Source organism: Callorhinus ursinus, unplaced genomic scaffold (assembly GCF_003265705.2).
Source record: "Callorhinus ursinus isolate GAN/ISIS: 27379988/994484 unplaced genomic scaffold, GSC_fseal_2.0 scaffold23, whole genome shotgun sequence".
In the NCBI taxonomy this organism is placed as follows: domain Eukaryota; kingdom Metazoa; phylum Chordata; class Mammalia; order Carnivora; family Otariidae; genus Callorhinus; species Callorhinus ursinus.
The window spans coordinates 1,362,042-1,377,378 of record NW_027397085.1 but is presented as its reverse complement, the minus strand read 5'-3'; the positions used below and the strand labels follow the sequence as shown (position 1 = coordinate 1,377,378).

The 15,337-nt window shown below is 40.4% G+C and overlaps 1 protein-coding gene across 2 annotated transcripts in view; it reads right to left on the bottom strand.

Annotated features, from left to right (window-relative positions):
• Positions 1 to 15,337, bottom strand: part of ARSB (arylsulfatase B) — a 166,153-nt gene that overhangs the window by 130,175 nt on the left and 20,641 nt on the right. For both annotated transcript variants that reach the window (XM_073905285.1, XM_025892613.2), the window contains exons 3-4: positions 13,418 to 13,608; positions 5,541 to 5,748 (exon numbers count right to left, since the gene is read on the bottom strand). In XM_073905285.1, the coding sequence (XP_073761386.1) occupies positions 5,541 to 5,748; positions 13,418 to 13,608 (399 nt within the window). The remainder of the gene's footprint in view (positions 1 to 5,540; positions 5,749 to 13,417; positions 13,609 to 15,337) is intronic.

The following is a 15,337-nucleotide window of genomic DNA, read 5'->3' as shown; positions in this document are numbered from 1 at the left end:
GCAATGAAACTGTCAATGAACACAGAAGAAGTCTCAGAGGAAGAACTGTAATCAGGTTTCTCCTTATAGCCAAACTCTCATCTATATGTAAGTGAAACCGGCTATTCTGATAAGAGTTGATATAAATATGTAAGAGCTGCATAAAGCTGTTGAGATCAATTACAGTTTTCTCTTCAAGGTTTTAGAATCAGCTTTCCTAGTTTTAATTCATGATCTAGTTGCTCCAGAGTTGAGTCTGATTTTAGCTCATTTTACTCAAGGTCAAACTTCAGTGCAGATTCCTGGAGTCTGGCAACTATAAAGATCAGCACGGTGACAGGTGCCCCGGTGAAAATGGTATCTACCTATTAGCCACCAATGCTGCTTCTCTTGAGCGATATCCTACTAAAATAACACAGACATAGAAGACGATGAACAAGATGCTGTGATGAGTTAGAATAAGATGAAAACTCATCACAATGTGAAAAACCAGGACTGAATGACAACCTATAATACCCAAGAGAATTTTGGAGAAATTTCTATAAGCAGTAAGGCCAAAGAAGCTGGGTTGAAGAAACAAGGGCTGGCAACTCCCATTTGCCTCATGATACAGAGCAACCCCACTCACCTGAAAAGAAGCAGGACAGCAGCCTGGGACGGAACAGTGCTAATTTTTGAAATGACCACAGAATTATATTACCTCCCCCGCTTTCTATATGCAGTTAGAGATCACATCTCCCAGAAAACAATGAGTAGGAGAAGAAAAGGGTCTGACAGTGGGGCACACTGTATCCTGGGAAATGCCCCTGAAGTAAAACCCTGAAGGTATGGAGGTAGGAAGAGTCTGGTAGCTGTGCATGCTGGGGTTCTTCTAGCATTTCCAAGAACCAGGTAGTCAAAAAGGAGGAAAATGTCAAGTATGTCAATCAGATTCACTGGAGTGTAGAACACTCAATGCCTAAGGCCACTGGGAACTGAAGAAGCCGTGCACATCAACCTGACCTCAAACGACAGGTTTGAGAAGAAATTAAGCAGGGAACCGTGATCAGAGGTCAAGAGATGGCCATGTACTCTGTGTGGACAGATCCGTCATTGCTTATACTCAGAGGAAGAATATATAGCTGCTAATGATTTATAATGAAAATGAAGATTTTAGCAGAGGTCTCTTCAGAAAGATTCAAGAGAAGCACAGGTTCTATGAACAGAAATGTAGAAAGCCAAAAGTAGAGATAAGGGACAGTGGGATGAGCTAAAAAGGAAAAGATGAGATGCAAAAGCCCAGTTGATTATGGCTAATAGGTATCGACCTCAAGTAGATCTGCACTTAAATTCTGGCTCTTCCCTTTGTCAGTCCATTCGGGCTGCTCTAACAAAATACCACTGACTGGGTGGCTTATAAACAACAGAAATTTATTTCTCAGTTCTGGAAGCTGGGAAGACCAAGATTGAGCACCCACGTGGTCACCTTCTGATGAGGGCCCACTTGGTGGTGCACAGCCGGTGTCCTCTTGCTGTGTCCTCAAATGGAGGAAGACGCTAGGGATCTCTGGAGTGACTTACAAAAGCACGGATCCCATTAACGAGGACTCTACCTCGTAACCTAATCACCTCCCAAAGCCCCACCTTCTAACCACCACGTGCGTAATGTGGATGAACACATTCAGACCATAAGAGTAGCCTTGGGCAAATCACTTAACTTCTTTAAAGTTCTGGTTTCTTCACTTATAAAAAGGGGATAAAGAAACCTATTTCACAAGGTCGCTTTGTGCTTTAATGTTAACAACATGACCAATAATGAGAAAGTATAGGGAAGGCTCTAGAACAGGGCCTGGGTATGCAGTAAATACTTAACAAGCAGTAGTCATTATTATTATTATTATTACTAACAAGCGTGGAAGAAAAGGGAACTGATTGAGGCAAAGGAAGGATTGCAAGAAAGTAAAAATACAATCAATAATAATCAACACCGGAGATCCTAAAGAACATAAGCCAAGTTGCAAAAATGTCTAACTGATAACGCAGAGGAGATCCAGAAGACTGGGAAAAAGGACAGAGAACTGAAAATAATGAGAGAGAAGCTGAATCAGCGATTCAACCTATTAATTAAAGCTATTTTTGAGAACTAAATCGAGCAGAACTAAAGCAATAAGCTAAAATATGTACAAGGAAAACTTCCAGAGTAAAAAATAATCTCAGCAGGCAGATCAAAGGGCTCATACAGAGGAGTCAGAATTAATTGTCAAATATTTTAAAGACCTACACTTAGATATAACTCAGCAAAAAATTTAAACTATGGAGATAATTAAAAAAGAAAAATCCTCCAAAAAAGGTCCCAGGGACCAGCTCAACGAGAAAGATCTTTCAAACAACCTGTAAACTGTTCCAGAGCATAGAGAAAGGAAGGAGAAGCCATCCCAACCATTTTATGAAGTGAGGATAACCAAAATGACAGAGCTGACAGGGAGAAAAGGAGCCACCAACCCCACTTTCACTTCTGGGGCGAGACAAAAGTCCTAAATAAAACCCTAGCAAACGGAATCCAGTAGTATAAAATATATACACACACATGATCAAATGGGATTTAGCCCAACAAAGGAAAGATGGTCCCAGATTAATGTACCTATTAATATATCATAGTGTTAGACTGTAAGGCAGCCTTATTGTAAGGTAATCCCCATTACCTCAATGCGAAGCTTCAAAAATTATTTTTGACAGCTTGAATAAATAATACATTATGGATGTTTATGAAACAGTCAACTATTTAAAATACGGTTATATAAACACATTTGAACTCATATAATAAAAGATCTTAAAATATTGCTTCCTTCCAACTCTCACATATCATGAAAACCTATTATTGCACCTCTTCCCATGCATCCTTGACAGCAATAACCATTGTCACAGGAGGCACTCTGAGATATTTAACAGTTTTCCAGAGGTACCATGTTCATTCCTGCCTGAGCACTTTGCAGTCTACATAGGATACATTTTCCTTTCAGGAAATCATTTATCCTTAAATTGCAAAATTGTGATCTCTACAACAAAGGCCTGCTTTATAAACTAACAACTTTCAATTCTTGCAACTGTGAGGTCATTTCCCAGGAATAATTACTAAATCAGTATTAAATGTCTTGGCCTCCTTTTTTATTGATTCTTTCTAGTGACCTCTATAAGCATTCAATTCCAGACCTGATTAAAGTGCTTTACCAGGCTGTTCAAAATAAAGTAAATTGAGAAGACTCTCAGAATCAGAGAGATCTTGAAAGGACTCAAGCGTAAGATGTCTCTGTTTCTTCGGAAGAGGGGAACTTTGCGGGGTTGGAGGGGGACACGTTATCTTACATTCAACCCGTTTCACAGCAGGGCATGCTTAGAAAATTGGAGTGTTTGTATCACAGTGAAGCAACTAAACAATGCTGCTCGGGGTGAATGCCTCTCCTGGCTATGCCCAGGCTCCTCAACAGAGCAATATGGCGGCAAACTCTGCTAAATCATAAGGTCCAATAAGAACATCCAGGTCATCCTTGGCATCATCTCAGAAGATGGCATTGGAACCAGAAAGGCTGCTGCCTGACTCTGCCTGGCTGTGTGGACTTGGACAAGTTACTTAGCCTCTTTGCGCCACAGTTCTCATATCTGCACGATGGGATAATAGTAGTCCACAGATATTATTGTGAGAATTAACTGAGCTAAGTCATGTAAAGCACTTTGAACTCTATCCTACACACAGTAAGTATTCAATGAATGCTAAATTCAATAACAATGCCTAATTAAAAGCAAAACAAAACTACTCCTTTTTTTAAGGTGTTATTTATTTATTTGAGAGAGAGAGCGCAAGCCACAGAGAGCACAAGCAGGGGGAGCAGCAGAGGGAGAAGCAGACTTCCCCCCTGAACAGGGAGCCCAACGCCAGACTCGATCCCAGGACGCTAGGATCATGACCTGAGCTGAAAGCAGACGCTTAACCAGCCACCAGGCACCCCAAAACAAAACTACTCTTAAAAAACACAAACTATGAGTAGAATACCCAGATTAAGTCCTCAAAACGTCACCACACACGCCTCACGTTGTCACTTTACAGTAAAATTCACCGAAGACAAGTCCTGTCCTCACCCTTGGAGTTTCCAATCCAATTTTTAAGTTTTAGTCAATGATCACCAGGGATTTGAGAAAGCTTTTTCATGAAAGGCCAAAAAAGATACAAATGACCTTAGAAGGAAAAGAGGCAATGTTGGGAGTATAAGCGAGCTTAAAAGTATATGTATGCGCTCACATATATACACACATACAAGTACACATATGTGTACACACATATTTACATACACACTCACACCCACATACACTTAAGAGCTAAGAGCGCAGGCTTTGGAGAATGAATAATTAAAAAATACGGTAGTTAAAATGAATTTAATAGAAAAGATTACAAAACAATGATAAAGAAATTTACCAAATAGTAGAAGAAAAATAAACAGGAGAGGAAAAAAACTAAGGAAATTAGAGGATAATTCACTATCCAAATAACAGAAGTTCTGTAAAGAGAGAATAGGAGAAAGGTAGGATGGAGGGCCAAACAATTCTGAAATGAATAATGTAAGAAAGCTTCCCATTAAAAAAAGCATCCTCATTTTTAGATACAAAGTGCTCTCAGAGGGCGCCTGGGTGGCTCAGTTGGTTAAGCGACTGCCTTCGGCTCAGGTCATGATCCTGGAGTCCCAGGATCAAGTCCCACATCGGGATCCCTGCTCAGCGGGGAGTCTGCTTCTCCCTCTGACCCTCTTCCCTCTCGCGCTTTCTATCTCGCATTCTCTCTCTCTCAAATAAATAAATAAAATCTTTAAAAAAAAAAAGTGCTCTCAGAGTACGCAGCACAATGAGTAAACCAAGATCTACACCCATAGCCCATCGCAGGGACGTTTTAGCCAACTATGTCTAATCAGACGGAAGAAAAATTATGTGTATAACAGATGAGGAATCAGAAGGACACTGCCATAATGAAAACTATTTTCAAAAACTTTCTTTCCTCCTTCTTTTCTGTTTTTTCTCTAATCGATGTGTACGAATTTTATTGTCAGAAAACAATCTTAATACAAAAATTCTATGCTTAGCCACTCTAGCCTAGATTTAAATGTCACCACTTCTCCTTTGTCTTCTTAATGTCAGATTTCTGTCTCTACACTGATAGGGAACTGCTCTCATCAGCACAAGTCCTATTCACAGAGGACACCTGGGCCGCACAGACAGCGGAGAAAAAGCCACTCTAGGAATTCACTGCCCGCCTGCCCTGCGTATGAGTGATGTCCGCTCATACTCACTTGGGTGGTGTGAGAGCTGGTTTTCAAGCATTCTGCCAGAATATTTTGATATCTGAAGGAAGAGGGGGAAAACCCATAATTCTTTTCCTTAGACACATTTTTCCATCCATTATTATCATGTCTCCACTCGCAGAGTTAACATTTATTTTAATAAGGAACTGCTAAATGCTCCAATTTGTCTTTATTACATGTATTGAATACCACGTCCTAGGCTTTGCCAAGAGATCATTTTCCTATTGACAGACTTACCTGTGGAGAAGATGAACACCGTGTTGTTCCAGAGTCCGTGGCTTTTTAAGGCTGCCGTGACATTTCCCACTGCTTCATCCATAAGAGACACCATTCCTGCATAATAATGCCTATTCTTATCTTGGATGAAGTTATATGGTTTCAGGTATTCCTCAGGGACCTGAAGGGGCTCGTGGACAGACTGAAGAGCAAGGTAGAGAAACAGAGGCTGGAAAGAGAGTTTGTACAAATCAGTTAAGAGGGTATGGAAGCATTAAATACAAAAAGAGAGGTCCAGATTTATCAGTTAATAAAAGTAATATCAAGACAAGCCACAGAATGGCTTGAAAATATTTGTAAATCATTTGTCTGACAAGGGACTTATATCCAGAATATACAAAGAACTCTTCCAACTCAATAACAAAAGACAATTAACCCAATTACAAGATGGGAAAATAATTTGAATAGACATTTCTTCAAAGAAGATATACAAACGGCCAAAAAGCTCATGAAAAGATACTCAAAAGATGCCTAGGGCTATAGGGAGCTGGGGGGGGCGGAGAGGAATGGTGAGTGATTGCTAATAGGCACACGGTTTCTTTAAAACATTAAAAATGTTTTAAATTTAGACTGTGATGATGGTTGCACACCTCTTGGAATTTACTATTGAATTGTATACTTTAATTGGGTGAATTTTATGGCATGTGAACTAGGAGCATCAATAAAGACAGTAAAAATGTAACAAAAGACACAAGATGAAAAATTGAAAAGAAAAGCTTGAGTTCTAAAATGGCCTAGAAGGCTCTGATCCAAACAAATAATAATAATACCAATAATAACAACTATATATTATATGTTGTTCATGTGCTAGATACTATGATATGATTTGCATATTCTGTCTTATATAATACTCAAATTCAGCCTGTTACACCCATTTCACAGATAAGTTAACTGGGGCTTAGAAAGGTTATAGGATTTGTCCACGTTCATATTGCAGAGCAATCTCCTATTGGAAACTCCACCATTATGGTGCAGATATGTACCAATAGATGCTTTAGCTTTTTGCTTTTGCTGAAAAGAAAGTTCCCACACTTTCGGAGAGAGTTCAGGATTTTTCATAGGAGAAAACAAGTGAACACCATGCCTTGCTAGTCTTTGATCGAGGACCAAACAACGCCAATTTAATTCCTGGAAACTAAGGAGTGTGATACGCTGATTCTATTTTACCTTTTACACCAATTTATAGCATTTAACATTAGGGGTATTCCAGGTCAGCCTCTCCTTTTTTAATGAGCCTTTCTGAAAGCACTCTCTTCATTGCGCTCCTACAGAATTCCTTAATGAGTTGAAAACTCTCAAAGAGATAGCAACGGTTCAATCCAAGAATAATAATACAATTCTGTTAAAGTATTTGAGGCATTTAAATCTCATAAAGGAACGGGGAAAAGTTAGAAAGAGGACTGCAGGGGGTGGCTCATATTTCATTCTTCATTATTGTTGATAATTTTTTAAAAATTCTGTATCATACACCTTGCTAGACAGAGTCAGGAATATACACAGAGAGAGCTTAAAAAGATACCCAAAAGATTATTTTTAGTTCAGATCTTTAGAACTTGGAAAATCAAAATGATAAAAATAGCTGTTAAATATCAAAGTCATCACTTGAAAACCTATTTTACGAAGGAGGTTAGGTGATGGAATGATAACTAGAACCTAGGCTTCATTTGTACATCCTGTCCACAGGAAAGCATTCCAAATTGCAACTCCAAAGGTCAGTGCTACAATCTTGGACACTGCTTTAGCTCTACCTCCACTCCCCTTCAACACACACCGTCTCTACTCCAGCCACACATAGAGCAAAACTTCTGAGTTCCCCCAGACCACAGTGCAGGGAACCCCACCCAGCACATGCCCTGCACGGTGCTGAGAAAGGAGCCTGGGCTGAGACGCCTTGGTGGGGGCAGGGGGGCGGGGATGGATGTGCACGGGCATCGGTGGCCCAGCGGTGAGTGTGAGGGTCTGCTGTGGGAGCAGCCATTCCGGTCTTCAGCACTAGATCAAACCAACAACCCCCCGCCCCCCCGCCCCCCCAGACCACCACGGTCTGGATGGGGACAGGATTAAATATCAGAAGGCTACCACAATTTGCAGCGCACATAAAGTTTTTTTTTTATTTAGAGAACATTTTAATATATATTTTCATATATATATTTAAAGTTAAGAAAAACAAAACTAATTCAAGCCATACCCTGTGCAAAAAAAGAAAAAAAAAGAGAAAAAAAAAGACAAATTTAAAGTGAAACCTGTCTGCTGTTCTAGTCTCAAGTATCACAGTCAGCTTGTTACTTTTATTTTGGAAGAGAAGATGTAAAAGTTTCTTTCGATCACTCAGAAGGCAAGTGTAGCCACTTACAAAAACAGAATGGCAGGGATAGACTAGGAAAGTCAGAGGTGAAAGGGCAGAGCAGGAAAGGAATTTTCAAAAATAAAATTAACAAGGTGACTGTTCCAGAAGGGGGCTGTGAAAAGGACATGGTGGACGAAAGTCTGTTAGTCAAGTAATGATTCAACTTGCACATAAAGTTTTTTAAATCGGGAAATATCACATAAAACTCTGTGGCTTTTAAAAAAATTTTTCTTGAAGAATCAGAACTCCGACAACTCCATGCCCATACTCCATCGGGTAATAAATGGCTGGAGCATGAAATAGAGGCCTCACTCTCAAGTGCTCTCCAATTTCTAGAGCCTCCCTACTGTTCTACCTGAGGGGCTTCACTTATTTAGGTCAGCAGCCTGGCCCCTGTAAACACCAGAGTTTATGACCCTGGGCTGGCTTCTCTGGGCAGGCGCGGAGGAAGGAGAGAAGGAGCTCACTGCTTCAGGAGAAGATGCGTTCATCCAGGTCATTAGCGGCAACATGGCAAAGCCCACGGTGAAGGAGAGAAAGGAGAAAGACGGCAGGTTATTCCCAACCCGCACGTGATCTCCAGAGGTGATGGCCAGGGAGGGTGGTGTGGGAGAGTTCTCAGACCATCATTAGAGAGTCTTACAGATATTCAGTATGGGGGCTCCTGGGTGCCTCAGTCGTTAAGCGTCTACCTTGGTTCAGGTCATGATCTCAGGGTCCTGGGATCAAGTCCCACATTGGGCTCCTGCTAGCAGAAAGCCTGCTTCTCTCTCTCCCTCTGCTGCTCCCCCTGCTTGTGTGCTCACATACTCTCTCTCTCTCATTCTGTGTATCAAATAAATAAATAAAATCTTTAAAAAAAAAACCCACAAATATTCAGTTTGGAAATCATTCTACTCACTTTCTTAAATACAGAAAAACATTACCTGAAAACCTTTCCCATAATTATTCTGTAGGGGGCTAAAGACATGACCATTACTCTTGAGGGGTCAAAGTTATAAAACTGTAGCCATACCCCCATTTTTCCAGGGGTCAGACTCCTTTAGGTTCAAACAGAAGGAGCACAGCTGAGAAGAGGCAGTGAAAAGCACCTCTGACGGATGAGGACTGTGACTGTCTCAGGCCAGGCAAGGGCCTCGCACTGCCACCAACCACGTCCTAGAAACCTACAAGTAAAGATAAAGGTGTTCCTCGAACAAAACAAGCTATCTTCCCCCCCCCCGCCATGTCACCAGCAGTAATCGAGGGCCATGCAGTGCATGGGTGGACAGACACACACATCAATACATCTCTGGCTCACCAGAAAGAGGCAGAATGATGTATAGTGCAGCCCTTTTAATAAGGTGAGGCCCAAAGCAACACAACTGAGAGTATTTCCATCCGATATTGTAAAAGGAAAGTTTCAACACTCACAAGGTAAACTTTATCGATGAAACAACTCATTTCCCACAGCGCTAGGTATAAAACATTTCAATACTATTTTTAAATGAAAAAAAAAATTAACAGGGTATTGTTATTTGTACTACCTGGTGGCCTAGGGGAAAGAATAATTAACTAGGGCTCCAAGGTTTTCTAACTATAATCGGGACCCTGCCTGCAACCACCTGCTGTAAGACACCCTCCCCCCCAGCCCCAGGGAACAGACATAGTCAATCTCCCCACACCTACCTACGTGGGGTCAGCTCACTGTTAGCCTAAAGCAAGCAGCCGCCATCCTAGGGACAGACTCAGTATTACCATGCTGTCTACGGACTTGAGTTCCAGCCCAGTCATGCGTTGGCCTTTGGAGACCTGCGGGCGCATTCTGACCTTACAGATATCATTCAAAACACGGTTGTCCTGAGCTGATTTTGATCTCCATGGACCTCCAGGTTTGTGCGGGACCCTGATCTTTCCCTTGCTCCTTCTTGGGTCCAGGTCCCTGCTGCGACCAAACCAGTTATAGCGGCCGACTTGACAACAACACTAACTATAACCCTTTCAGGTTCCTTACGAATATAAAACGGAATCCTAGATGTGAATCGTGACCAAATGTTTAAGTATTACACAAAACTATGACATTGTCACCTAAACTTATTAGCATACTGATAAGACACTAAGAATTCTTTTCCCTTTCTTTTATGCCATACGACTCCTAAGATAGCTACTCTAAATATCCTCACCATGCTAAGAAACCTGATTCCAGTGAGGAAGAAAGCCTTACTTTCATTTCATTAGCATATTTTCCTAATTTAAAGTATAAATTAAAAAAAATATAGGATGCATTTTTAAATTATTGCTCTATTGTTGACTTTCAAATTAAGACATTTCTTTCCAACCTGTGTCAGGAAAAAGTGTCTACTGCTAGAAATTCACATTTGCTTTAAGAAGCTTCTAGTAGATTAGGTTTATGAGAAAACCTTTGTTTTTATTTTGCCAAGTGTTGGGGGTGGACTATTTTTAACTGAACGATATGTTATGGACATGTTGCTTTTAAACTGTAGTGTTAGTACTAAGGGAATTATCCTGGAGAAAAAAAGACATTCCTTCCCAACACATGGGCAGTGGCTATTGGCAGTATCTCCCTGAATCCAGCACCAACTGTGTTTCTGTTACAAAACAGCTCCATATGCTCTTTTCCCCCTCAAGTGCTTTCAAATAGGCACATTTTTAAGATGGCTTGTGGCTACTTCGTGTGTATTTCTTTAATGATTTCCATCTTAGACAAGTTGCCTATGTTATAGTCTATATATAGCATCTAAGAAATTAGCACAGAATTAGATTCAACATTGGGATAAAATGATGAAAAGTGCAGCTCCTGGAACTATGTGATGCATCATCTTACTGAGAACTAAAAATGTAAACGTCTGCATTTGCTGTCTTAAACAAACATTCTGGGGCTGTTCCTCGGTACTGATTATTTCATTCATTTATGTCTACGCTTGAAACTTGACCTTGAGGAAGTTAGGAATGCTGGACACTGCTTCACAATATTTCAGACACTGTCAGAAAATGCCCATCCTCTCATCTGGCAATTCCCATAATGCTACCAGTGAGCAGCACTATATTACTAACACAAGTTTGGATGGCTTGCGAGCTCTTGGGGACTCATTTCCCTCAGTTCCGTGCTTTCCGCACCACACCAGATAAGGCAGCCCACCCACAAAGAACTATTTCACCCAGCTGCTTCCTCTTATCTGCTTAATGTTACGGGCACTGTGAGAGACTACTCCATTGCTGCCTAATGGGAACTCATTTTTACTATAGGCATATTATAGTTGTTGCATGATTAAGGTAGTGTTAGACTGTAAGCCTGTAAAAGGCAGTTGGCTTGAGCTTGTCCCCTGTGTTTGAGGGGACTCAACAGTGGCTGCACAATCAGAATCACCGGTGGGAGGGAGGGAGGGGCAGAGGGGTAATTAAATACCAATGACACCCTCCCACCAAGCACCAATAAGTCACAATATTTGTTATTGGTCTTTGTTACAAGCTTTCCAGATGAGTCCAATATACTGTCAAGATTGGAACCATCAAGCTGAATCATACACCAGGGCTAATAACCTCTAGTCTTAGATATGAGCTGTGAACTCGGGACGCCTGTTGAGTGCACTGAGCTCTGGAGTCAAACAGTGTGGGTTTAAATTCTGGTTTGGACTCTCAGTAGCTCTGTGACCTTGAACAAGTTTCTTGTTTGCTTATCTATAAAAGGCTGCCTAACTCAAAGGACAGGACAAGAACCACAATTCCCTTAAGACCTTACCTTGTTCTTTGGGCTTTTAGCACTATCTATAAAACACCAAGCATACAGAAGAAAACTGAGAACCTTCCAATTACCTAGCAGTTATCCCAGCTCTCTGAAAATTGGTTCAGATTGACATTTTTTTTTAAGATTTTATTTAATTATTTGAGAGAGAGAGAGCACATGCACACAAGCAGGGGGAGAGGCAGAGGGAGAGGGAGAAGCAGACTCCCCGCTGAGCAGGGAGCCCGACACGGGGCTCGACCCCAGAACCCTATTAAGGCAGACACTTAACCGACTGAGCCACCCAGATGCCCCAGTTTAGATCTAGATTTAAAACCTGTGTATGTCCACATACGTAAGAGAACTTTCTGATCTTCCAAGCTCCACAGGAAGCATGGCTACTCCAATATGTCAGCTTTGAGAGTGATAAAAAGCCCAAGGTGGGGCAAAACTGAGGACAGATACCAGGGAAGACCCCCAATACTGAATTAGAATAGGCAGAGCCAGGAAGAAACTATGTCAAAAGGGAGTCAGCTGCCAGGTACCACCTCTGAGCAGGTATATAAACCTAAATCCAAGTTGTGATCTGCCCTGAGGCTATTCAGTAATTGTCAAAGAAGCAAAGTGCAGAAAATTGGGAGCACCAGATAATACTGCACATTCTGTAATTTGCTATATCAGGGTCTTACTGAAGGACTAATTTCATCGGTGTGCTAATGTAAGTCATTGAAGCCACATTTTGGGCCCTGTATCTGACAACACGAACCTGTGACCCAATTTCAAAGGTATATTCAAAGAAGTTAGCTTATGAAGCTAACTCTAGGTTAACAACAACAACAAAAACGTTTAAGGCAATTCACACTTTTCTATTTTTACCTTTAGATAAGTCTTAAGATTTTAGTACATGACATACACAATGGCTTCAATGTAGTAAATGTGAAAAACAGGTTCATCGGTATACCATGTATATGGAGCGAAAGACTTAATACTGTTAAGACATTCATTCTCCCCATGTTGGTCTACAGATGCAATGAAATCCAAATCCAAGCAGGAACTTTTTGCTAGAAATTGACCAGGTGATTCTAAAATTGAGAATGCAAAATATCTAGAATAGCCAAAATAACCTTGGGAGGCCAAATACAAAGAGGACTTGCCCTGAACCCAAGGTTTGTCGATCTCTTAACACAAAGTTTGCCATACTACAGCCTCATCTTGTACACAGGTCTATCATTTTAAAAAAGTCAATGTACTAATTGCTTACAGCACATGCACATAATACACCAAAATAATAAAACTACGTATCTACTAAAACACTTCCGACACAGTATTCCTCAAAGTGTCATCTAGGGACCCTTGGTGTCAGAATCACCCTTGAGGAGTTTCTTTAAAATGCTGATGTATGGGAGCGCCCGGGTGGCTCAGTCGGTAAAGCATCTGACTCTTGATCTCAGCTCATGTCTTGATCTCAGGGTCGTGAATTCAAGCCCCACGTTAAAAATAAATGAAAATGAAAATTAATTAATAAATAAAATAAAATGCTGATATATGGATTTCTCCCAGACCTAAGGAATCAGACTTTTAAAGAGGGGCTCCAGGAATTTCTATTTTTATCAACTTCCCCAGGCAGATACCGATACACTCCAAAATTTAAAAACAACTCCCCTAGAATTTATTAGATTTTTTTTCCCAAACAAGCAGCTTTTTCCTATACTCACCTGAAGAGATGCTATCTTAACACAACTTTGATATCAATAAAAAAGCAAGACTTACCTTCTCTGGTGGATGGTTAGTTATGAGGGCTGTAGCTCTTTCGGTAAATATGTTTGTTGAATATATATTTTTATATCCTGTTGCAACTTCTTCACCATCTCGAAAATCAAGAGCACATCGTGTGACATTTAGAGCATCAATTAATGTACAGCGCTCATGGGAATAGTAATCTTCACTACCTAGGAGATATCCTACAACAAGAATCGGAGATGGAAAGGAGTCAGCATAGCATAAAACTTGCTAAACAAACTAATGTTTCAGCATTTAATTGCCTAGTGCAATTGATTACCCATGACAAGGCTAATCAAATGACAAGGCTAATCAGAGCACCACTTCTTAACATCTCTATATTTGCTAGCAGGAGGCATTAAAATGTTATCGTAAAAAAATTCAAAACCATTCCTCCTCAGTCAAGTCTTCAGAACACAAGGCTCTGTCATGGAACTCTCAAAGTGGATGATTCCAAGTAAGAACACAAGGCTCTGTCATGGAACTCTCAAAGTGGATGATTCCAAGTAAATCCATTTTTAAAAATCAGAGTTTAAATTCAGGAAAGATGATAAAATCTTAATCTTTGAAAGCTATCTAATGGCAAAAACAGCATAGGGTTAATGTGATTTCTTACGAGTTTTTACTCTGAGGTAATCACTTAAATGAACACAGGATTCAAATAATGTTGATATTGACCTTTGGAGACTGGCTTCAAGGTTATTTATAGAAGCAGCTCTAGGAGGAATCATCTTTAGTCAGATGCTGACACCCACTGGCGGAAGACACAACCCTTTCCAAACAGGAGCTCTAGACAATTTAACAGAACCAAAAGATCAAACTAACGTGGGCAATCAAAGTAGATTTTTCTACCAACCACAATCTCAGTTTTGCCCCCAATGTAAATGGCATCAACTGCCTATCCCCCAATTTGAATGTAAACATGAAAGGAAATGGGTTTTCTCAACTAAAGCTGTTTCTGCAAATGTTCCATATTTTCCTAAAATATTAAAATAAGCTGTGCTGCATATTGTATGATTCCATTTATACGAAATGACCAGAACAGGCAAATCTATAGAGACAAAAAGTTATATTAGTGGTTGCCTAGAGCTGGTGGGGTTGGAAGAAAATGGGGAGTGACCGATGATAAAGAAGGGGTTTCTTTCTGGGGTGATGAAAATATTCTATAATTGGATTGTAATGACAGTAGCACAACCCTGTGAATTTATTAAAAATCAATAAATTGTACACTTTAGTGGATGGATTATATGGCGTGTGAATTATACCTCAATAGAGCTATTAAAAAGAAAGAAGCTGTGCTGGACTCTGAGTCATCTGCTAACAAATAATGCTTATTAACCTTAAAATGAGGTGGATAAAATTAGCCAAGCCCTTTCTTCAGTCCTAAGCGTTCTCTATTATCACAATCAAAAGCTTTACACAGTTTACATGAAAAATGAATTCATTTCTAATTAATTTCCTCATTTTTCATGATTCAATAAATTCAAAGTCCATACAATGAATACCTTGGTCTTACGACCACTTTTTTTTAATTTAATTAATTTATTTGAAACAGAGAGAGAGAAAGAGCATGAGCAAGGGGAGGGGCAAAGGGAGAGGGAAAGAGAGAATCTCAAGCAGACTCTGCACTGACTGTGGAGCTGGATGCGGGGCTTGATCTCAGGACCCCAAGATCATGACGTGAGCTGAAATTAAGAGTCAGAGGCTTAACTGACTGAGCCACCCAGGTGCCCCAGACCACTTTTTACACGGCAATCTTTTCCCCTAATGTATATAACAGAAAGGGAAATCAAATGTGTTTGTTTTTTGTTTTGGTTTTTTTTTTAAGATTTTTATTTATTGAGAGAGAGAGAGAGAATGATAGAGAGAGAGCATGAGAGGGAGGAGGGTCAGAGGGAGACGCAGACTCCC